Consider the following 22,738-nt stretch of genomic DNA (forward strand, 5'->3'; position numbering starts at 1 on the left):
GTGGGTGGATGAAATATGAATGGGTCAGCTTGAGTTGGCTTGATAGCCATTTGTTATACTTCCCGTTTTTTCACAAAATCATGAGAGAGATGTCTCAGAAGTAACACCGGCTCATTTGAGGCCGCTTCCGGGCTCAGCAGACACGGATCCGGCTATCAGAACTCGCTCATTCACTGCAGTTCATAGCCGGTCTCGATATTAGTGCAACGAACCCGCATGACCCGTGGGCTCAACGGGGATCATCCCCACTCACAAACATGATAGATAAGCGAGACTCCTCCACTGGATGACGAGGAAAGCTTCTAGAAGAGGTATTCACGTCTTTTAAGAGAGATTGTCAGGTTGTTGTGTGGTCTCCTCCCTTCTTCGTCCCCTATCTGGGTGCACTTCCATATCCTGTGAGATACACTCTCCATTCAACCCTCCCTTCAGCATGCATATCCTCTGGTAGGTTATTTCAGGCAATTGCAAACTCTTCTGAAGTCCTCTCCAACGCTGACATGAAGCCAGCCTACACGGAGCCGGCTCGAACTCTCGAGTAAGTGATCTTACACCACATCACAACTCAGCTCAAGGTCAAGCAGGCAGACTGACAGCACCAGATCTTCGAGATTCAGACCGCAGCCATCCGGTATGAACTCGAAGACAACCACACCTACGACTTTGTCGAAGGCAACATCCCTGCGCCGATGCAGCCAGGTAGGTCTCACCCCGGCCCGCAGTCCAATAAGCAGGAACCAACGTGGGTGCAGGGATCGAAGTCATCGCCAACAAGCATGAGCAAATGTATGCTTACATCGACGAGAAGGACCCTGCAAGTGGAGTCGCCGCCTATCAACATTTAGAGGCGCTGCTCCACCATGAAGGGCCATACGACGGGGTCATCGCGTTCAGTCAAGCTGGCACACTGATTCTCACCTATCTCGCGCATCTAGCTAAGCACAAGAGCGAGTGCAAGCTGCCCTTCAAGTTCGCAATCATCCTCTCGATCACGTATCCACCACTCGACTACGAAGCTGTTCAGCGCGGGGAGGTCAAGCAGGTCGACCTGGAGGCCTACAAGGATGTGATTCCAATCCCAACGGCTCACATCTGGGGCTCGCAGGATGGGGCTGCCAACAAGGTTCCGTTGACAAATACTGTATGCAAGGCGGAGGTGAGATGGGTTCATGTGCATGCGCTAGGGCATGAGATTCCTGGGGCCGGGTCTAAAAGCGATGTCACGCAAACTGTGCATGTCATTCGCCGGGTTATCGAAGCTGCATCCAAAGCATAGCGCGTGCACTGTATTTGTAGACCATTGGTTACAATAGTGTGTGTTTGCTTTTTTGAGAGCTGAAAATGCAAGGTCCCGCGAAGACATTGATTCACATATCTCAGTGCAGTGGTGGTGCGAGTTTGCTTTTTTAAGAGACACCCTAGTGGTATGCGTGTCTAGCCGAGTTCGGCCGGATCTCTTTGGTAGTAAGGTTCGGCGATCACAAAGAATATTTTTGTGGTAGCTCTCGAGTAGTGCGTGTGATGATCATTCGATTCGGTTGCTTATATGTATGAAGTAATCCCCAAGTCATCAGTCTGTCCGCGTGAATCCTGCTGTTAACACTAACTCGCAGTGACCACATCAGAGCAATGGATACCAATCACGAAACACATACCTCGATTCATGACTCGCACAACCTGCATACCCAACCTTCCAGCGCGTCATTGGCTGAAGGGTTGAACAATGACACTCCTGGTCGATCGATGGGAAATCAGCCGAGGTACATGCAAGGCCCTCGACTCTGGTTCGCTGGCTGCGGGTAAGTTCGATCTGACAACATCAGAAGACAATCATCCCTCCCTCCATTCATCCTCCCATCCATGATCGATTATTCCTAACCTAAACTATTACTTCTCATAGTATCGCGTTGAGTCTATTCCTCGCCACGGCCGAGATCACAATCATTAGCACCTCGCTAGTCACCATCAGTCGTCACCTCGATGGCCAAGATCAGAGCACCTGGATCATCACCTCATACCTCCTGGCGTTTGCGGGCTTCCTCACTGTTTGGGCCAAATGCAGCGACTTCATCGGGCTCAAGCTAGCGATTCTGGTTTCACTAGCCATTTTCGTGGCCTTTTCTGGTGGCTGCGCTGCTACCCAGACCATGAGTCAGCTGTGAGTAGCGTCTAACCAACTATCCCCTGGCCAAGCTCCCTGTCAGATCCTGTTCCCTGTTCTGAATTAATTGACAATAGCATTATATGCCGCGCTTTCCAGGGCATTGGAGGATCTGGCGTCTTTTCCTCGTGCCTCTTCGGCCTGATCCGGATGGTTCCCCCTGAAAGATTCGATATTGCCAGTGCAGCGGGGTCAGGCGTGCTGACACTCGCACTGATCCTGGGTTCGTTGATTGGAGGTGGTATCAGCGCTTCAGGCGCCTGGCGTTGGATATTTCTCTTCAAGTATGACCACCCTGCCTCTACCGAACGTCTCTAGTGCTGACATGGGTTGCGAGTGTTCCCGCTGGGGTAGTGGCATGGGCCATCATAAGCATCTTGGTTCCGAAAGACTTTGACCAGGTCAATTCGACAAAGCTCAAAGACCAGAATCCTCGCAACGCAAGAAAAGGGCCATGGAGCTTTCTCACGAAAGCAGACACCGTCGGCTGCCTGCTCCTGCTCTCCTTCTCCGTCCTCTTCGTAGCCGCATTCCAGGAAGCCAACGTCCGGTATGCGTGGTCATCAGCCACCATTATAAGCCTCTTAGCCATCTCAGGGGCGCTGTTGGCCGCGTTCGTCGCATGGGAATGGATGGTAGCCAATCGCCAGTACCTAGGCTTCGAGCCCATCCTCCCGTGGGGAATCCTACGCAACCGAGTCCTACTAGGCGCGATCCTGTTCGTGCGCCCCTGCCCCCCCCCTTCCTCTCACGTTCCTCGTCTGACACTAGCTGACCGGGGTCCGAAACTCTATCGTCTACGGTATAGTGGATGCTTCCTAACCGGACCGGCGGTCACGATCCTGTACATCGAGCTCCCGCAGCGCTTCCAAACGGTCAACGACAGCAGCGCGATCGGCGCGGGCCTGAAAGTCCTGACCTTCGGCGTCGGCTCGCCGGTCGGCGCCGCGCTGTGCAGCCTCCTGGCCGGGCGACTGCGCACGCCATTCGTGTATCTCGCAGCGGCAGGGTCTGTGCTGCAGATCGTGGGGGCCTTCCTGCTCTCCTCGGTCCCCGCCACCCCGGATATCTGGCCCGGCCAGTACGGATACATGGCCATCACGGGCTTGGGCATCGGGATCTCCATCGCCGCGCTGTATATGTGTGTGCCTGTGGTGGTGGGCGACACTACTGATCAACGTAAGTTTTTGCTTTTGGGAAGGTTTTCCCTTCGGGGCTGCTAGTGCTTACCACACACACCCTCCTCCCTTGAATTCCAAATTCATGTTGCTGATCAAAGACCCCAATGCACTAACTAACTAACTACTGTGACTAGCGACCGCGATGGGCCTGACGCTCCAAGCGCGCATGATCGGGGCCTCGCTCGGGGTGGCTATCGTTAACAGTATCCTGATCGATTACGTCAAGGCCCATCTTCCGGGAACCGAGGCTGCAGCAGACCCGAACCTTCTTGGCGGAGTCCCGACGGAGGTCCAGGAGGAGATTCGGAGAGTCTATGCGTTAGGCTATAACCGGCAGATGTACGCGGTTGGAGCGTTTGGGGCGGCGCAGTTGATTGCCGTGGCCCTGATGTGGAAGAGGGAGCAGGTCCGGTTCGTCAAGTGATGCAATGCGGTGCCGTCCAGAGGGCCGTCGCCTTAACAGTCAGTATTCCCCACTTGACCACGCCCCTCTCGCTCATTATTTCTGTGCTTAATGCTATCGCGCGTCGGAAAACCCTTAAGGTTTCAATCTACATCCCTATTGCTAGTCCCAATGTCAAAAATCAATACCATCTATTACCATGCAAAGCCATATACACAATGTCACCAGCAATAATCTATAAGACACCGCCGGCGCGCAACACCCAGCGCACCAACGCCGCAATACTGCTGGTGACGGCCTCTGTGCGGGGGATCTCATGTCCACCGCCATGATCATACATCCTCCTCTTAGCAGGGTCGCAAGTCTGCGACAGCTGGATGCCAGCGGAGTAGCGGGGGTCGCGGGCGCCGTAGACATGGACGGAGGGGACGGGGATGCGCACGTCGGACGGGGTGATCTCGCGACGGATATCCTCCTCGGACTCGCGGGACGAGGCTGCGCCGGCGTTCCACCGCGACGAGCCCTGCAGCAGGATGGCGGAGGCGTCGGCCTGCGCGGCGAGCGCCTGCCGCGTCAACAGGTCCTTCTCCCACACCTGGGGCGCGATCTCGTAGCCGACCTGCTCCATGATGCGCAGCGGCGAGCCGGCGCAGATGAAAATCGCCGCCTTGAACGGGAGCGGCGCGGAGGGGTCCTCAGATTGTTGGAGCAGCGCGAAGGTGGACGCCACCGCTGCTCCCTGCGAGAAGGTCATCACGGCATCGTAGGGCCCGTGAGTGCGGATGTATTCTTGGAGTTTGTTGCGGCAGGCGACGATCTCGTCGACGGTGTCGTTCTCGTACCATGCGTAGTAGGGTGGTGCGTAGAAGAGGTCGACGCCCGCCGCTGGGTCGCTCTTGTAGAACCCGTCCACGAAGTCCCATTCGATGTTCAGCTCCGACAGCCGCGAGCGGAGCGCCGCTGTTGTTGTTTATCTCTGATTAGCTGACTGGCTTGTGAGGAGAATTGGGATTGGGATGGGGATTTGGAGGGGACATTGGGTGGTAGCTGACCTGTCTGGGACTTGAAGATCGCACCGCTGGTGCCTTTGCCATGTAAGCAGAGGAACTTCATCTTGATGGCTTGGTGTGAGCGCAGCGCAGAGTGAGATGATGCCGTCGCTGGTGTCCTCGCAAGTGAGGGGAAAGAAGATGTTGGCGAGGCTGTGAGGCTGCGCACTGCTGTTGGCCCCCACCACCAGCGCTGCAGGTGTTTGTTGGCTGCTGCCCCTTGACACCAGGATTCAACCTCCTTACTGCAATCGGCTCCGAGTCCGAGGCCGAATGGATGTCTCCGATTGTCGTTCGGCGATTTTAAGCACAACCGTGTCGCAGGTCATCGTGGTTGTTTTTGGATGGCCAGGGGTTCAAGTTATAAACCGAAATATCAATTTTCAAGCCAAGGACAGATGATAAGTAATACTAGTAGAAACTCCGCGGGGTATCTGAAGTCCGATGCACTGCCTAATCACGGAAGTGCCTCCTATTCCTCATTAATTCTTTGCTGCCATTTATATATAACACCTATGAGGCAGCAGCAGCATTGCTCAGAAGGCTACAATGCGCGATGGGCACTCACTTTTTGACTTTTGCCATATTCCCTTCCGAGTATATTTCATAACCATGAGCAGAATTAAATGGTAAAATTGAAAGTATTCTCCTAAAATACGACGATTGAAGGCGACTTCTTCAAAGAACCGGGCCAGACCAATCAGCGGCCAGCCCGCAGTCATGCGACTCCGCGCCCAAAAAAATCCCAGCGGAAGCTCCAACAATCGCCTGCCCGCTTGCAACAACTCGACAACCTCATTCAAGCTACCTCTCCCATCATCATCAGCCATTTTCCCTTCTTATCTCGCCATCAATTGAGCTACCATGGTTGCGCCATCTGCCACTCTTTCCACCCTCAATCGCGCCGATGGGTCGGCTTCTTATCAATGCCCTTCGACCGGGTCCAACATCCTAGGCTCCGTCAACGCACCCGTCGAGCTCCCCGGTCGCCGTGACGCCCTCAAACCCGAAGATGCGACCATCGAAGTTTTTGTCAAACCGGGCACTGCTCCGGCGGGGGTCGGAGAACGCTACGTGGAGGGCATCATCAAGACCCTCCTGGGACGAGTGATCCTGGGCCGCGAGAAAGGCTATCCTCGTCGCGGGGTGGTCATCACCCTGGCTGTAATTGGTGGTGAAAGTGTCGGCAGAGGCGATCCGGTACGTACTTTTCCCTTACTTCGACGAACAGGTGCTCCATTGGCTTTACTGGTCAGCGACTAACGCAGTGTGATCGGCTCTTCCGTCCAGTATCTGGTTCTGCTCCCCGCGCTTCTCCATACGGCACTTCTGGCTCTCTTATCAGCCTCCGTCCCTTTGTCCATGACCTTCTCTGCCACTGTTCTCGCTGTCGACGCTTCGGGTCAGATCCGCCGGGAACCTTCCGCGGAGGATGCCGCCACCGCGCAGTCCGTTCACGTCCTCGCATTCTCCTCCAAGGGCCATTTGCTGCTCAATGAGAGCCAAGGATCCTTTGACTTTGACACATGGGAGAAGGTGCGTCAACGCGCCTCGGCCATCTGTCATGGAACGCAGCTTGTCAGCGCCGACGGCGATGTTGCGATGGTGGAGGACGTCGATGGCCGGCCTCTGGAGGGGACTTTGCGGGAGACCGTTGAGGACCAGGTGTACCGTGACTACAATTGGAAGATCAACGCTGCCTGATGATCGGCTTAACACTGCTACACCGGAAAAATTACCGAAGGCTGCTACTCGTGGGTACGATTCAAATTTGGGAATTGTGAGGTCCGGGGACGCACTGCGCTTCCAGACTGATTTTCCCGAACCCTTTTTTGACTACCGGTGCCTCTCATCGGAGCCGTTTGTTTCCAGTAACCCAGGGTCGGCTTTTCTGAACGGGACTACTTTCGGAGGTCTAGTGTGCACGGGGCGTCTTGGCGCCCGTCGAGGAGCGCAGTTTCTATGGCCTTCCATTAGTGGATACGAAGGAGAAACCTGCGTAGGAATCGTCATCAAAAGCACCGGCGCCGAACATCCAGACCTCCGACTTCCAACTTTCCCAGGCGAGGGACGTGCACCAGTGCATTTCTGGATTTGTCCGAGGTGGGAGTGGGACATGGTGCTGTGACACGGCATATATTCAGTGAAAAAGCCACAGTGGGGGAAGGGATGCTGCAGTGTGCTGGGGGTTCGTATTCTTAGCATCTGACTGGGTTCGAATCAAGAGATGCATGTGGAGCGCGGAGTCTAGTCAATTGCGAGGTAATCAAATAGATGCATGCACTGTAGAATTCCGATTCATTCTGAAAGGGCGCATCGCAAAGTTGTCCGCAGGTTGAGAGACCAAATTGACGTTAAGACAAGAAACGTCCGGTTGTACATGGTGGAAACTCCGCTTATCTCCAGATAGAATGAACTGGTAGTGAACAAAAATCGTGCCCAAAGAATGACTGTCTGGTGCGGAGTTACATTCAGGGCCGCCCGACTTGGCAGGGAATACTAAGTACCTTCCATCAATGAATAGCCCGATCTCAATTCCCCATAAAATAATCATTGTTCGTGGAAGCTCATCGAACGCGACGCTAGATGCTGCAGAGGGCTATTTTCTGTTAGTCTAGGGATTCTAGTCTAATTTCCCTCCACGGATTCTACAGACTTGCCTTTTACCCCGTGCAAACCCCGTTACATCCGGACTCGGCCTGATTTTTCCATCCCCGTCCCCATAGTATTATTATTATTATTATTGTTGTTGTTGTTCCAAGACACTCTCTCCCTCCCCCGCCTCCTCTCCCCCTTCGTGAATGTCGACCCTTTTCTTTTTTTTCCTGTCTCTCTCTCCCTCCCACCGACACTACTCAACTCTCTCCTTAAATTTCTCACCATTCCTTGACACACCTGTCCATGGCGTCTCCCCCGCCTGACCATGGCCCCATGAATCCCCCCCGACCATCCCCCGGATCTTCTTGCGCCGCGAACTCTCCCTCAGATCCGACGGGCCTGTCCTCCTCACCCTCCGCAGCCCCACCACTAGCAGATTCTCCGGCGCGCCCGCCTACCCAGCGCTCTGCCACCGTGGGAGCCCTGCTCCTGCGCGATTATGCCCTCAATATCGATCCCTCCGAGACGGCGAGCGGAATTCACACCGATCATTCGACTTCCGGACTGGCCGAGTGCCGTCGCGAGACCGGCCAACCGTCGGAGATCCCGCGCGAGGACTCCGCAGTGCCGTCGCTTCCGTCGCCCTCGTTCCTACACCTGCGACAGACCGCGGCCTTCTCCGGCCACCAGCGGAACGCATTGTCCAGTGATTCGATCCCCCGGCAGACCATCCTGAAAGCCCTCGCATCCCGACCGTCCATCTCCGCTCAAAACCCCAACATGCCGCTGGCGGCCTCCCTGGGGCTCCTGCCGACGAATTCTCCCAACCCCAATTCCTCCGACGAGCCCACGCGTCGGGCATCGATCAACTCCTCCCAGAAGCTGTCGGCCGCTCTCTCCAACCTACAACTCGGATCGTACGTCGATTGGGCGGCCCCGTCGGCCCGCCTGGCCCTGCAGTCGCCCTGCTTCTTCCACCAACGGTTCGACGACGCAGTCAACATCCAGAAAGTGCTGGAGGAGATCACAGATGACGAGTGGCTGTCGCACTCGCGGCTGGTGCAGACGGCGACGGGCGTGCGGGAGGTGTCCAAGCAGTTGCAGCGGCGGCCGATCAAGCGCGCCGTGCGGACCGTGATGATCGTCACCAAAGCGCGCGACAACAGCCTGGTGCACCTCACGCGCGAGCTGGCGGAGTGGCTCCTGTCGACGCCGCGGTACGGGAACGAGATCGGGGTCAACGTCTACGTGGACGCCAAGCTGCGCAATTCGAAGCGGTTCGACGCGCAGGGGCTGTTGGAGAAGGACCCGCGGTACCAGGACATGCTCCGCTACTGGACGCCGGACCTGTGCTGGTCGTGCCCGGAGCGATTCGATCTCGTGCTGACGCTAGGCGGGGACGGGACGGTGCTGTTTACCTCGTGGCTCTTCCAGCGCATCGTGCCGCCCGTTCTCTGTTTCTCGCTGGGCAGTCTGGGCTTCCTGACGAATTTCGAGTTCGAGAACTACAAAGACCATCTGAATGCCGTGATGGGCGACGTCGGCATGCGAGTCAACCTCCGCATGCGCTTCACGTGCACCGTCTTCCGGAAAGACCGCACCAAAGGCGCTGAGGCCGGCGCCGTCGAGGAGGGCGAGCAATTCGAGGTGCTGAACGAGCTGGTGATCGACCGCGGCCCGTCCCCCTATGTGTCCAACCTCGAACTCTACGCCGACAATGATCTGCTGACCGTCGTCCAAGCTGACGGCTGCATCTTCTCTACCCCTACAGGTTAGCCCAGCCCCTCGCCTCACCGCTTTCGTTCAAGCTAACATGATATCGAACAGGCTCAACCGCGTACTCCCTCTCCGCCGGCGGCTCCCTGATCCACCCCTCCATCCCCGGCATCCTCCTCACGCCGATCTGCCCGCACACTCTATCCTTCCGGCCGATGGTCCTCTCCGACACCTCCCTCCTGCGGATCGCGGTGCCGCCGGGGTCGCGCTCCACGGCCTACTGCTCCTTCGACGGCAAGGGCCGGGTGGAACTGCGACAGGGCGACTACGTGACGGTCGAGGCGAGCCAGTACCCGTTCCCGACCGTGGTGTCCGGTAGCGGCGAGTGGTTCCAGAGCGTGCAGCGCGCGCTGCGGTGGAACACGCGCGGGGCGGTGCAGAAGAGCTGGTCGGCGGCGTTAGTGGTGGACGGGGCGGATGGCGCCGATGACGAGGACGAGGACGAGTGGGACATCGACACCGACGCCGGGCTGGCCGGCACGGACAGTGGGCTGGGACCCAGTGAGGACGGGGACGCGGGCTCGACCAGCCCGATGAAGCGGCAGATGAGCATGCTGAGCATGTAGAAGTTTTGCTTGAGGAAAGTTATACGGGACTTTTCTTTCGGAGTTGGTCAGGATATACATACAGGGTTTTCACACACAGAGACATACAGAGCCATTGCTTTTTCTCGCGTATACTTTCAGCGCGAATGTCGGTTGATATACTACTAGCTTTATAGACTTTGGGATTAATGGGTATTCCCATGCGGGAATCAATGTGATATCTCGAGCAGAGACACAGAAATTATACCAACATGACTTCTATACCCTCACATCTATATACCCCAACCCCAACCCCAGCCCCAACAACACCGTATACCATATACCATCTACCAATCACAGCACTCAGCAAGCAACCCCGCCAACACCTCAAGATATTTCCGATCAACCTCATCAAACCCATTCGGCTCCGTACAATCGACATCAATAATCGCAATCGTCTACACCCCCACCCCAAGAGAAACAATTAGCCAACCGATCCCAACCGGGCCCCAAGCCCTCCTTCACCCCCAAATCCAACCTCAACCCCAAGGGGGAAAGATACATACCTCCCCACCCACCAAAACCGGCACAACAATCTCACTCCGACTACTCGCATCACAAGCAATATGGCCCGGGAACTCATGCACATCCGGCACGACGACCGTCTCGCGCTTCTCGGCCGCGGTACCGCAGACGCCCTTTCCGAAGCGGATCTCCTGACATGCGGGACGGCCTTGGAAGGGACCTAGCAGGAGTTTCTTGGGGGTGGTTTCGTTGTTGCTGGGGGCGGAGATCGGGAACTTGTCGCTGCGGATGTAGAAGCCGGCCCAGTTTACGGAGGAAGATGGGGAAGGGAGCGCGGCGTAGGCGTGCCAGAGGAGGGAGGCGATGTTGGAGAAGTTGCTTTTTTTTGTATTTGTTAGTTTGGTTTGCATTGGGGGGTTTGCGGGGAGGGGGACGTACCTGACCTGTTTTTGGGGTTGAGTTCAGTGGTTAGTGGTTAATTGCATAGGTTGTGTAGGGTTGAGTAAGGAGAGGAGGTAGGAACTAGGAACTATACCCAGTTGCGCTGGCCGTAGACTAGACCGCGGGCTTGGTCGACGACTTGCGCGTAGACTTCGTCTTTGGAGGCATTGGGGCCGAAGTAGGAGGAGTCGGCGTGGGGCTGGGTTGGGTTAGTGAGGCTGGATCATAGATGCAAAGGAATGGACGGACCATGGTGTTGGGATTGAAGATATACACCGGGAAAGTTGATTGAGGTACTGCCGGAGTGGTTGAAGCTGAGGCGATGACGCGAAACGAGCCGAGGGGAAAAAGAAAATGGCCGGTGGAGATTCGGAGATCGGCTTAGCATGTGGGGGGAAGACAGCCCTTACTGCTTTGGGCAAGTCCATCCAGGGACCGGACCTGCCTCGGATGCGCTTCTTATCTATCCACTATCAAGTATAAGTTCCTGTCTATCACCTGGTGTATCTAACCAACCATTGACTGTCTGCATCGGTTTCAACACTTCAATTCAATTCAGGCCCAGGTTCAAGATGCACTGGTCCCTCCCTCTTATCGCTGCCACCGCAGCGTCCGCCCGGGAAATCACCTTCCCCCCCATCGCCGCCATCAACCCCACCAACCAGTACGCACTCCTCAACAACGACCACAATATCAACCACCCAATCGACATCGTCACCGGTAGCCAATTCTCCGGCCTCACCACCTTCGCCAATCTTCCCTACGCCAATTGCATCGCCGACGAGGACACAAAATTCGACATCGCCTTCCTAGGCGCCCCCTTCGACACGGTCCGCCCCCACCAACCCCAGCCAGCACCAGCGAAACTAATTGAAAGCAACAGGCCGTAACTGGCCGCCCCGGCGCACGCTTCGGCCCCAAAGGCATCCGACTCGGCTCCCGCCGTCTGGGCGGCTACGACATCTACACGGGGGAGAATGTGTTCGAGAGCTGGGCGAAGCTAGTGGACTGCGGCGACGCGCCATTGACATGGCTGGACAATACGGTTGCATTGAAGCAGTTGGATTTGGCGCATAAGGTGGGGCTGTAGTTCTTTCAGACCGTGCCGTACACAACATACTAAGTGCGAGTGTCAATGCAGGTGATCTCGAACCGCCGCACGAATGCCACGCATCTGGGCCAGTCGCCGCGCATCATCACGCTGGGCGGAGACCATACCACGACGCTGTCGGCGCTGCGGTCGACGTATGAGAATTGGGGGCCGGTGTCGGTGATTCATTTTGATAGTCATATCGGTATACCTCGGCAACCAGACCAACCGGGAATATAATATGCTGATATATGATGGCAGATACATGGGACCCTGAGGTTCTAGGTAATATCCCTTATCATCAATCAATACAAGCAAGTTCATTAACAATTGCTAGGCGGCGGCATCTCGCATTACGCGTGCGTAACTTATCCGCTCTCGACCAAGACACTTGACTGACCACAGACCTAGAGGCGTCAACCACGGCACCTTCCTGCACCTCGCGCACGAAGAGGTAACCCCCCAACCCAGCCCGCCCCCTAACATCCAAACTAAAGAATCAGGGCCTAATCCGCAACACCTCCATCCACGTCGGCATCCGCGCCCCGGTCATCCGGCCGAAAGGCGCAGACCTGCGCAACGACCTCCGCTGCGGCTTCGAGATCCTGACCGCTCGCGACGTCGACCGCCTGGGAGTTAACGCGATGGTCGAGCAGATCAAGGCCCGCGTCGGCGGGAGCAGAGTGTATATCTCCGTGGATATTGACGTGCTGGATCCGGCTTTCGCTCCTGGTATGTATCACCCTGCATTAACCCAACCCAGCAGACATAACCAAATAGGACCCCGGGTCGGCCCTCTGCATAACCCCGATGTTGACCGTAGTGCTAACTCACTGTAAATAAAGCAACCGGCACCTCCGAACCAGGAGGCTTCTCCACCCGCGAACTCCTGACGATAATCGACGCCCTGCGCGGGTTACCTGTTATCGGCGCGGATGTGGTCGAGGTGGCGCCTATCTATGATACGGCGGGGGGGGCGACGCCGCTGGCTGCGGCGGGGGGGGGGCGGGGGGTAAAGGGGGAAAAGGGACAAAGGACGTTGGGGCAGAAAAGGAGGGAAGGGGGGGGGGGGGGGGAGAGGGAGGTTGATGAAGACAGAGTAAATTAGATGGAGTGAGTCTACTGTACAGCGTAGATCTGCACATATCATACACATACTCCAAGGAGTGTGCCAGACGCATATACCTAGAATAAATTCTACAGCTATACATATTTGACCTGACCACATAGGCAGAAGGGAACCTACAGCTACACCATATACTCTAAATAGACCACATTACCGGCACTACCACGACAGACTTAATCATCAACCCCCAACCCAGAACCGGAACCAGAACCCACGGCCAAAAAAAATAAAAGTAAAAGAATATATTGTCTACCCCTTGCTCACAGCATAAATACAAAGTAAGATAAAACTCATCGCTAACCAAAACTCCTACCCAATAGAACCCCAAACCAAAGAGACCCAATCCCCAATCAACCCAGCCCAACCCCTATACCCAGCCCTATCCCCTAAACTCCACACCCAAAGAAAGAATAAGAAAGAAAGAAAGAAAGAAAAAGGGAGGTAGATCACCAAGAGAAACTTTCCTCAAACAAATCCACCCGGAGCCCCCTCCCCTGCACCCGCCTTACCGTCTCCCGCACATCATCCCCCATCCCGCCGGGCCCACAAATACTAACCGCCATGGCGCCGACCTGCTGCGCCATCTCGACCTCCACAATCTCCCCGAAACACGGTTTCCCGTGGCAGATATGCACCGGTACGGCGGCCGTGGCGGTCCAGGGGGATTCCTCGGGCAGGAAGTCTTCGGGACTACTGGTGTCTCCGAAGCCAGAAGAGGAGGATCGGGCGGCAGAAGACAGGTAAATCTGGACGGATAGGTAAAAGTCCGGGAATTGGAAGTAGGATTCGCGCTTGGTTTTGGTTTCGCTCTGCAGGGTTGCGGCCATTTGCAGGGCGGGGTGCGTCAGGAGGGAGGTCATCCAGGGTTGGATCCAGGTTAGGTGGTCTTTTTATTTTACAGAATTAGTAGGTGGGAAGCGGGGGTTGAGCTTGGGGTTATAGGGGGGGGGGGGGCATGAAACGCACCTAAGCTCCGAATCACCCAGACTAAAGTCACCCGACGCACTGCCTGCGTCTGCGAGGTAATTCCATTTACGAACTCGTGCAGGTATGACATCGGGTGCGTGATGCCGATGCCGCCTGCGACTAGGAGGACCGTGCCGTAGGAGGCGAGCGAGTGGAGGCTGCCTACACGGGAATTAGTTTTTATGGTGCTGGACGCAACAGACAGGCGAAACGTACCGAAGGGCCCCTCGGCGAGCGCCGTGGCCTGGAACTTCCCGTCGCACGACTTGTGCACCTTCGACAACAGCTTCCCCGTGAAGCCGTCGCGGCGCTTGATCAGGAACGACATCGTGGTCTGCTGCGGTCCGCCCAGGAGGCGGTTGATCGAGTCGTTGGAGCTCCGCTTCTCGGTCAGTACGTTGTGGTCGGACGCCGTCCACGCCACGGAGAACGGGTGCGAGGTCCACAGTCCCAGCGATGGCAGGTACAGGTACATGTACTGGCCGGCTTTGAAGGTCCAGGGGCGCGCGAGCGCGACGCTGACGCGCGCCACGTCTCCGGGGAGCAGCTCGACGGTGGCCGTCGTGCGTTGCTTGCCTACGTTGCGCCAGATGATGATCCCCAGTCGTGCAGCTCGCTGCATCGTGGCTAGTTAGTCCGAGGACGAAGCTCATAGTGTAGAGAAAAAGGCTTACATCAAACCCCCACAGGATCAGCGTCACCAGAATCGCCGTCTGTTGCGACATGCCGCGCAAGTGATACCACAGTCCCACCAACGCTGCAATGGCCAGCAGGATATGTAAATGCAGGAACGCTTCGTAGAAGGCATGTCGGATGGGCGAGATCGACTGGATGAGAATGGCCGCGAATGCGATGAACGCCTGGCACAATGTCAGCGGTACCGCCCACTGGAAGTGTAAATGCCAGTGTGACCTACCGTCATACCATAGATGAAGAATGGGGTAGTCCACACAACATACGCCATGGCAGACAAGCTACCCACTATTGACTGTTAGCTTGGCTTACGCCCGTACTCATACAGCGACTGCACTTACGCTCCCTCTGTCGGGGAATAATCGCCAAGACAACATGCAAGATCGACGCTCCGACGATCAGTCGCCCGGCCCACCGATGAATCAGATTGAACGTATCGAACTTGATGCCCAGCAGCGGGATCAACGGATTGTTGCGGCCGGCGGCGAGGATCAATCCCGGCAGATTCAAGACGGCCAGCGTGCCGGTCGTATACTGCAGCTGGTACATCACCTCCTCCCAGTGGGCCCACCAGTCAACCGTCGCCACGAAGAAGATCCCATTCAACGCCATATATACCACCAATAGAATGGCCTCGAACCGCAGCGGGATGATCCCCATGTGACAGCACCCGATCCGAAACTCGCGACTATGCCGAGTCGACAGCAGCGGCGCATAGAAGACATGTTTGTTGAGCATGGCCGAGAGCGCACCGCTCCGCGCGTGCTGATCTTGCTCGTCGTCCTCACTCTCGAGTATCCGACGTAATCGCCGGCGATGTTGGAGTTGTATGTACATGTTACCGACGAAGAGCACGAACACCCCGCCCGCGAAAATGAAGATCGGCGTCGCCAGGGCAAGCCGCATTGGGGGATGAACATCTCGAAGACGCGGTTGGCCCGGATCATGATAGTCTACCCCCATGGTGCCGTAGCTAAAGGATCGCCGTTTTGGAAGGATTGAGTGTGTGGTGGTGTTGGTGGTGGTGGTGGGAGGGAGCGAGGGAGCGAGGGTTGGGGAGCAGATGGAGCGTGTGCACTTTCGCTAAAAGATCAGCGAAAGGCCTCAGATCGAACCAGTACTCAAACCGGGAAAGCGCCGGTAGTCTACTACATATACCAGCACATCCTGTGAATCTAGAATCATGACTGTCATGACGTGCAAGCGGCTGCATAGGGCTATTCATAACTATGCCGTCATCCATCGCCCTTGACGCTTATGGAGGTGAGGGAGAGGGCAGCAGGCGGGGGCCATTGTATGTGCGATGATACCGTCCAGACAGGGAGAGAGACAGAGACAGAGAGCAGGACAGACTGCCGCATTGACTTCAGCGCTTTCATGCAACGGAAAAGCGCAGCAGCAAAAGTCGCGCAGCCGAAAGGGCATTGCAACCTCAGAACGTGTGGGGATTGAGTTTCCGTGGAATGGGTGCTGCCCCTTGATTCGCCGGGACCAACCTCGAAGGGTCGCTGGACCTGGCATAGCCGACAGGTACGCTCAGCCGGCAGATTGCCCGGTTAACCCTAAGCTGCTTAGCTCGACGATCCATGGTTGGGTCTGCAAGCATTTGGCATCCGTCAGTTGAAGCAGTAAGCGTGTTTGCGGGGGCGATGAAACGGCAGCACTGAAAGCGGAAACGAGGGTGCGTGTGCGCTGCATCCGCCCTATCCCGAGCGATGCCCTTCCCACTTCCCTTTCCCAGTCGAAGCTCGCTCTGCCTCAGTCTTTGCGGAATTTCAGGTTTCTGTTGACTTGTAGCCAGGGTGAAGAGCTGCGTATGACGTTCAGGTTGACGACAAGGCGCTGTCATAACCTGTTCATGCGAGCTGGACGATGTTCTGACTGCTGCTGCACACTGAACAGAACTCTCGTTCTCCCAACATTCCACCACTCACTTTGAAAGCCGACCCCTCGTCTAGGTAGGCACGCGTTCATAGCAGCTCTGAAAGTTCGAGCCCGCGCTTCTGGTTGCAACCCCTTTCGGGTGGATCGAGAGGCTGCCCGCATCCCTAGGGCGGAGTACACAGGCTGAGAGCAAAAAATGATTGACGTCATGCCATCGACGCACAAGAGATTAGGTAATGAGCAATGACTCAACGAGCTGAGCAGCGAAAGATCTTCCTTCGATCAGGTAACATTGTTGCATCGTGTGCTCAGGCTGTCTTTGGCGTGGAAGACATTTTGTAACGTCGGGAAGGGAGGCATTGTTCCCACCCGCTTAGGGCAACCGCTGCACGAACCCGCATGTCATCATGACTGGCAGAGTCCCTTGAAGAGGTAATGTCTAGACCTCCATCGACCAGGGCCGGCTTCGATGCCACGGTGGTTTCTCGTCCTTATAGCCCAGGTAGAGAGTCACGAGAGTCGTGCTGCCATCAGCGTCAGTCAGGCTGTGCTGTCATCGCCTGTCTCTATCTTGGACATTTCCTGTCTTTTAGGCCGCACATGGCAACCGGGCGAGAAAGCAAGGCAGCGGAAATCAGAGCCAGTATCAGACTATGATGAATTAGTTGTCCATGCGATCATCTCCATCAAAGGCGATTTGCCGTTCCTCCGGAGAATTATTTGACTTCGCCGTTCAAGCTCGACCAGAGGGTTTCAGTCAGCGACAATAGGACTGATGTTTCACATCAAAGGCAGTACCTGAACCCTGGCCAGACGTGAGTACATGGTATGTGCCGCGTGGGTCGACTTTAAAGTGATCTTGGAGATCAGAGTTCGTTGTCCCGGACGCTCCGACACCCAGGACGAAAGCACAGGGGAAGCAAGACAGACACAGTCAACACGAAGCCGACCAGATGCGCTGTAACAATCGTTGTACAAGATAATCTTTGAGACGACGAATTTCTATGGAAATGCTATCCACCGGGAGGACTTCCAAGGTGCGTAGGGCATGTCGGTATGTCGTAAGAATGAACTGGTTATTAAGCATTATGAACAAAAAGCGAAAACAGTGATAGATTTTGTGCCTTGATCGGTTCGATCCCAAAGACTGAGGGAGGTATTGATTGCGTAAACCCGGAAACACAGACTCCCTAGACTGAACAACCCTCCAATTCATTTATCCCTCCATGTAAGCGATATGCGCCATTACAATTCAAACAGAAAACATGTACATGTGGTATTGTATCGACTGAAGACCATTGGTGGCCAATTCGTGAGATGTAACGTAACGGTGATATTGGAGAAAGCGTGTATTCGGAAATGCAAGTTCCCATCATCCAGCAACTGCTTGGCTCCAGGCCGCAGGCCCTGCCATCATAGATGGGGAAGACCCAAGCTCCGACAAAATAGCTTTGAGAGAGGCATCCTTTGGATCCCTTGCACTCCCGGAGCACGTGGCAAGTCAAGCCCGCCTGGAGTGTCTCTTCTTCTTCTTTTCCTTGACCTGCTTGGCTTTGGTCTTCGCAGCCCGAACGGACGAATAGTCGGCCACGTCGACCCCAGCACTACGGCATAGTGATGTGCATTCATTCTCAATCACCTTCACCAGTTGAGGGGTGAAACCGTAGAATGCGGGGTTGTAGGCATTGCGTGCCCAGTACATCAGCTCGGATGCAACACGGCTCAGGTTGGGGATGGACTGAGGCGAAACGGGTTGCTTCGGGGAGAAGCGGGGTTTGTCGTGAGCTTCGTCATCGGAGCAAAGCGACGACGGTGTCGAGCTTCTGGACGCGGGGGTCGAGGGCGATGACTCAGAAGAAGAGAGGTAATCAGTGTCTGAAGCCAGAACATGCAACAGATGGTAGACCGAGGCAAATCCGATAAGGGTCAAATCCACAGGATCGAGGGGTAGCTGATTGAACCATGTGATGGCTTTCTGGATGGTGAAAGTTGCGGGGAGAGAGGTGTCACCCGTGATTCGTGCCGTAAAGATGGCCGCAATCATGGCACAGCGGACGGATATGGCGATCTCATCCCGCACCGAGACTGGGAGTGACGAATCTAGGAAGTTGCACACTTGACTTTGCTTACTCTTCCCTTTGTCCTTGGGTAGCGCTGCCAGGACCGCCCCGATGTTCGCGGCACGGTCTTGGTCGAAGAAGACCGCCTTCATTACCAAAGCGCGGGTATGAGCGGCAGACGGCTGGGGAGCGACGTCCAAAGCGATCTTGATCTTGGTCTTAAACAAATCACGGCTCTTCTTCGCATCAGGCCCACCAGAGCTAGCCTCAAAGTATCGAAGCAGTGCGCGCTGCAAGATGTGACTTGACCACCAGGCTGCAAGGGCGTCGAGGGAGGATCGAATAGCTGGATCTTCCTCCACAACATCCAGTAGGGCCTCATCGTCATCAGCCCCCTCTTGGGGGGAGCGGTTCCAGGTGAGATTGGCGGCTCGCTGCACGACAGTGTCAATCATGACCTCATCGCAGTCGAGCTGCAGTAAAGCAGCCAAATGACTGGGCAGCGCATCGGGATGATCTTTCGGCATAGCTGCGTGCATTTTTCGGGCAAGATCCCATTGGTAGCCTGCTAACGATCGAGCAACATCGTTGGAGACTTGAAACGTCCACGATCCGGGAACACCGACTCGCCAGAGTAAGATACGGCAATGCAGTGCCTTGAGCATCATCCTCATTGGACTGCGAGGCAAGGTTCCTGCCGCGAAAATGGTGAGTACCAGTCGGCTCTTGCTGATCTCGGGATCGCCCCCAGCCAGCTGTGCATCAATGGCAATATCCCATGACTTCACTCGACCCTTGTCGTCCTCCACGGTAACTCCGGTGATGGAAGAGTACAGCTTCCAGCCCAGAAGACACCGTAGCACATACTCGAAACAGCGCGAAGTCACCACATACCACTCGCGGAAAAACCGGTGGCGGGGAACGCCGACTTGCTGAATGCTGGTCAACCATGCTTGGCGTCGGAAGCTTGATGAAGACAGAGAGGCATCGGACATGACCGCAGTCTTGGACGAGCCTGGTTGATGTTTGGGCCCGGCGTTGAAGAGGTAGACAAAGACCACGAATGCGCTACCGACGACCAGGGTGGCAAGGATGAGGAAATGCGAGATGGCTCGGGCGTGCCATGAGTACCAGAAACTGCGGGCCATCGCCAGCCAGTACTTGAAGGTCGGATTTTGCAGGCCGCTGCTCAACAAGTTGACGGGCACCGCTAGCAGTCCCTTGGCGGTCGAGTCAGATTCCTTTTCACTGCCCAAGCCCTCGATGACCATGAGGCCAGCGAGAGCGCCAAGCATATACTTGTTGGGGTAGTACGACCGTTTCCGGCCTCCGCCACTCTGCGTGGCTCCGTTGCTGCTGCTGCCGCTGCCGCTGGGATACTGGATGTACGACTGGGAGAAAGCGTTGTTCTTGGCAGCTGCCTCGTCCCGGAGACGCTTGAAGGCATCCGGCACCTTCATCATCCCTTCGGGCGGATGCAGCGATGTGGGAGAATGATCACTGGGTGAATCCTCAACCTGTGAGAACACACTCGGGGATGAGCTTGCCCCGGACTCGGTGTAGTTGCTGGGCGATGAAACGGAGGCAGCGGATGTGATCATTTGCTCGGCAGCCTTGTCTGCGAGACGTAGTCGATTCTTGAGGGCGGTGTTTTCCTCTTCGAGTCGTTTGTTGCGGATTTCCAGGTGGCGAATGTATTCTGTGGCCTTTGATAGGATGGACGCCTTGTTGAGCTTGCTGGCAGGAGTGACGCCCTCGCCTTCGTCATCATCGATCATGTTGCCGGCTGCATTCTTTGAGGCTCGCAGACTAGGCACGCTGTCTCTCAGCTCGGCAATCTTGTCGTTGAGATTGGCGCGGTACCGCTTCTCGATGACATTGTGGGCTCGCTTCTTGGCCGGCATTTTCTTCCCGGTTGGCATGATGCCACTCACGGTTGAGCCGTCATCGTCACTGCCCGACTTGCGCTTTCGAGTGATCCCGTCTGGTGACAGTGGTGAGCATGCTGCCGTCGACAGGGTAGAGGGCATCTCTGCTCCGCTCGAGTCGCCCTTGGAGTTGGTCATGCTATTGTAGCCGCGATCAAAGAATGAGTCAAAGGGTAGACCAGTGCAGTCGAGAGAGATGTCGGGAGAGAATTCGGATTTGTTGAGGAAACCGGTGCTGGGGTTGCCCGTGGATGTGTTGGGTGAGGTGAATGCTAAGTCGAAGGGTGACTGGGAGAGCTCTTTGACGCCCTCCGCGAAGCCTTGATCATCCCATCGCATCCATTGTGTCCAATCCTGGGTAGCCTCGTCTGTGGAGGACGGGGCGAAGGACATGGACTCGGCCTGTGAGTCTCTTGAATTCCTCTTGTTGTTATTAGGGGAGAAGAGCTGGAAGTCGCTCCCCATGCTGGGCATTGCCATCTTGTCCAGCGGCCAGGGCCGGGACCATGCAATGCAGAGGAGTCAGTCAAGGCCGGTGGCGATGTACCACAAGCGGTAATCTCCAAGCTTTCGCCTGAACTCGTGTCAGCAGCAAGCACCAGCAATTGGCGGCGGTCACGACGACAAGGCCATGGAGGTTGACACCGTATGAAAGTGCATACCTGGGAGAGGTGTGTGATCAGGAGCCGGCTAGGTGCGGGTTGAGTCGTGCAAGGCGAAGTTGAGCCAGCGCGCTAAACAAGCTAAGATTTGAGAACGGTGGAGTCCCCTAGGGACAATCGATGATGGCGATAGTCGGATGAAGACAGTAGGGACAGTGGGTGAGAACCAGCAGTCTACGAGAGCGCGGAGGTTTGTGGATAGGAAGTTGCAGGGAGCAGGAAGGTGAGTTGAGTGAGGAATAAAGATCTGGCTAGTAGCAGAAACCCCGTGAGTGTCTGGACATGTGCCGGGGTGTTCTTCCCTTCCCCTTTCGATCTTATCGAGCGGTTGGGGGGGGAGGGGGGATGGGGGGCGCGGCGGGTTAAGGCGCGATGAGTGGTTCGAGGACTTTGGGTCCCCCGGTGGGACAAAATTCTGACCGGATCGTCCGTTGGTGCCTATTTTACTGATTGATAACGAAGATGGCAGGCAATCAGTGTTGGAGGGAGAGGAGGGAAGGTAATTCGGGCAACGGTTGACGAGGTTCTAGAAAGATCAATGGGAAGGTGGAAGTCAAGAGAGAGGCAAATTTGGTGGAAGCATGACTTCTTCCAGTTTGCCTGTGCAGGAGGAGACAAGAGAATGAATAATGCATGGATGGTGAGAGAGAGAGAGAAAGAGAGATTCGGCCAATGTTCGGTGGTAGACGTCGTATGATCGCGGGCCACGCCTCTTCCGGCAAACCGAAGGGGCCAATCTCTTCAATACAGTACGTAATTCTCCCTTCCGGCGGGGCGGACTCTGCCAAAATTACCGTCTCTCCCCCGTATTCAAGACTCGCCGCCTCCTGTCTCGGCTATATTTGGCAAGGACCGCAACAGACTCGAAACCTCCAACACTCCATGGATGATCTTTCCAGCTGTTTCTTGCAGAAGTGATGGTTGTTGAAGACTGACTCTTCCAGTCCTTTCAAGATGCATGGTTTCATTGCTGTGAAAATCCTCACAATCAGTCACTACGCCCCCGATGCCATCCCTCACACGAAACCACAATGTGCTCCAGTTGAATGAGCCAGGCAACCACGCTAATACCGGTCCGATGCTCAGCCCACTCGCATAAACATGGTCAGTTCATCGAGGGATAAGCCTCGGAAACGGGGCCCTATTCTGGCATCTTTTTGCTGAGCCAGACTTCGATTCCCAGCTTGAGTCGAATGAGATGCCTGTCGCCTGGGTTGGGACAGCGGTTCAACCCCACCGCTGACCCGCGGGGCGGAAGCCATGATATACAATATCAACAATGAGGAAGAGAATGGTTTATTGAACCAAGAGGATCAGACACCACTGACGTAGTTGAAAAAACGAGACGATATGCGATGGAGTCCTAAACCCTGGTTTATGCTCCATGCTTCGAAGAGTTCTCGAAGGACAGCCTATACTTCACCGCCACGATGTCCCGGGCGTGCGTGTAGACATTACCTGTCGCCTGTACTGGCCCTGGACTTTTTCATCAAAATAATTGCCATTACTGGCGTCATAGTAAAGCCGGCATAGTGGTTGTCATCGTAGAAGCGATCAAAGGATCCATCAGGCTAAAGTGGAGAGGAGTCCATCGTCTGCAGCTGGGCCCTGGGCGATTCATTTAAATTGATGGAACTCGAAATGCACGTATGGGGTAGGGAGCTGGAGTCT

General features: G+C 55.7%; 9 protein-coding genes across 9 annotated transcripts; 4 read left to right on the forward strand and 5 right to left on the reverse strand.

The window, feature by feature from the left end:
• Window positions 1-433: 433 nt before the first annotated feature.
• On the forward strand, window positions 434-3,766 carry BO97DRAFT_412635 (uncharacterized protein; the record flags this gene model as incomplete). The annotated part of the gene is made up of 11 exons (XM_025696248.1): window positions 434-447; window positions 511-538; window positions 603-699; window positions 753-1,156; window positions 1,297-1,314; window positions 1,439-1,464; window positions 1,614-1,799; window positions 1,901-2,158; window positions 2,239-2,384; window positions 2,480-3,340; window positions 3,477-3,766. 11 exons carry the CDS (start codon window positions 434-436, stop codon window positions 3,764-3,766), a joined length of 2,328 nt encoding a protein of 775 aa, XP_025553467.1.
• Window positions 3,720-5,210, reverse strand: BO97DRAFT_282873 (putative EF-hand calcium-binding domain protein). The gene is made up of 2 exons (XM_025691081.1): window positions 4,798-5,210; window positions 3,720-4,705 (listed from the first exon to the last, which is right to left on the reverse strand). Exons 1-2 carry the CDS (start codon window positions 4,856-4,858, stop codon window positions 3,981-3,983), a joined length of 786 nt encoding a protein of 261 aa, XP_025553468.1. The 5' UTR covers window positions 4,859-5,210; the 3' UTR covers window positions 3,720-3,980.
• Window positions 5,211-5,658: 448 nt separating this feature from the next.
• BO97DRAFT_340745 (putative exosome complex subunit Rrp46) lies at window positions 5,659-6,498 on the forward strand (the record flags this gene model as incomplete). Its single annotated transcript, XM_025691611.1, has 2 exons — window positions 5,659-5,994; window positions 6,085-6,498. 2 exons carry the CDS (start codon window positions 5,659-5,661, stop codon window positions 6,496-6,498), a joined length of 750 nt encoding a protein of 249 aa, XP_025553469.1.
• A 66-nt stretch (window positions 6,499-6,564) lies between these two features.
• BO97DRAFT_282877 (uncharacterized protein) lies at window positions 6,565-7,270 on the reverse strand. Its single transcript, XM_025691082.1, has one exon. It carries the CDS (start codon window positions 6,997-6,999, stop codon window positions 6,631-6,633), a length of 369 nt encoding a protein of 122 aa, XP_025553470.1. The 5' UTR covers window positions 7,000-7,270; the 3' UTR covers window positions 6,565-6,630.
• A 212-nt stretch (window positions 7,271-7,482) lies between these two features.
• Window positions 7,483-9,975, forward strand: BO97DRAFT_365272 (putative NAD+ kinase Utr1). The gene is made up of 2 exons (XM_025692571.1): window positions 7,483-9,163; window positions 9,220-9,975. Exons 1-2 carry the CDS (start codon window positions 7,696-7,698, stop codon window positions 9,732-9,734), a joined length of 1,983 nt encoding a protein of 660 aa, XP_025553471.1. The 5' UTR covers window positions 7,483-7,695; the 3' UTR covers window positions 9,735-9,975.
• A 2-nt stretch (window positions 9,976-9,977) lies between these two features.
• BO97DRAFT_365275 (GAF domain-containing protein) lies at window positions 9,978-10,985 on the reverse strand. The gene is made up of 4 exons (XM_025692572.1): window positions 10,908-10,985; window positions 10,748-10,857; window positions 10,259-10,595; window positions 9,978-10,150 (listed from the first exon to the last, which is right to left on the reverse strand). The coding sequence occupies exons 1-4, from the start codon at window positions 10,908-10,910 to the stop codon at window positions 10,040-10,042; spliced, it is 561 nt and encodes a 186-aa protein (XP_025553472.1). The 5' UTR covers window positions 10,911-10,985; the 3' UTR covers window positions 9,978-10,039.
• A 216-nt stretch (window positions 10,986-11,201) lies between these two features.
• Window positions 11,202-13,018, forward strand: BO97DRAFT_441777 (agmatinase; the record flags this gene model as incomplete). The annotated part of the gene is made up of 9 exons (XM_025698202.1): window positions 11,202-11,488; window positions 11,542-11,736; window positions 11,800-11,953; window positions 12,010-12,033; window positions 12,086-12,107; window positions 12,160-12,202; window positions 12,252-12,480; window positions 12,594-12,760; window positions 12,983-13,018. The coding sequence occupies exons 1-9, from the start codon at window positions 11,231-11,233 to the stop codon at window positions 13,016-13,018; spliced, it is 1,128 nt and encodes a 375-aa protein (XP_025553473.1). The 5' UTR covers window positions 11,202-11,230.
• A 302-nt stretch (window positions 13,019-13,320) lies between these two features.
• Window positions 13,321-15,713, reverse strand: BO97DRAFT_386873 (ferric reductase family protein; the record flags this gene model as incomplete). The annotated part of the gene is made up of 6 exons (XM_025693555.1): window positions 14,875-15,713; window positions 14,757-14,821; window positions 14,515-14,700; window positions 14,057-14,456; window positions 13,841-14,002; window positions 13,321-13,760 (listed from the first exon to the last, which is right to left on the reverse strand). The coding sequence occupies exons 1-6, from the start codon at window positions 15,494-15,496 to the stop codon at window positions 13,321-13,323; spliced, it is 1,875 nt and encodes a 624-aa protein (XP_025553474.1). The 5' UTR covers window positions 15,497-15,713.
• A 2,062-nt stretch (window positions 15,714-17,775) lies between these two features.
• Window positions 17,776-21,336, reverse strand: BO97DRAFT_282987 (basic helix-loop-helix domain-containing protein). Its single transcript, XM_025691083.1, has 2 exons — window positions 21,068-21,336; window positions 17,776-20,979 (listed from the first exon to the last, which is right to left on the reverse strand). Exon 2 carries the CDS (start codon window positions 20,883-20,885, stop codon window positions 17,919-17,921), a length of 2,967 nt encoding a protein of 988 aa, XP_025553475.1. The 5' UTR covers window positions 20,886-20,979; window positions 21,068-21,336; the 3' UTR covers window positions 17,776-17,918.
• Window positions 21,337-22,738: the final 1,402 nt, after the last annotated feature.

Source organism: Aspergillus homomorphus (assembly GCF_003184865.1).
Source record: "Aspergillus homomorphus CBS 101889 unplaced genomic scaffold BO97scaffold_9, whole genome shotgun sequence".
In the NCBI taxonomy this organism is placed as follows: domain Eukaryota; kingdom Fungi; phylum Ascomycota; class Eurotiomycetes; order Eurotiales; family Aspergillaceae; genus Aspergillus; species Aspergillus homomorphus.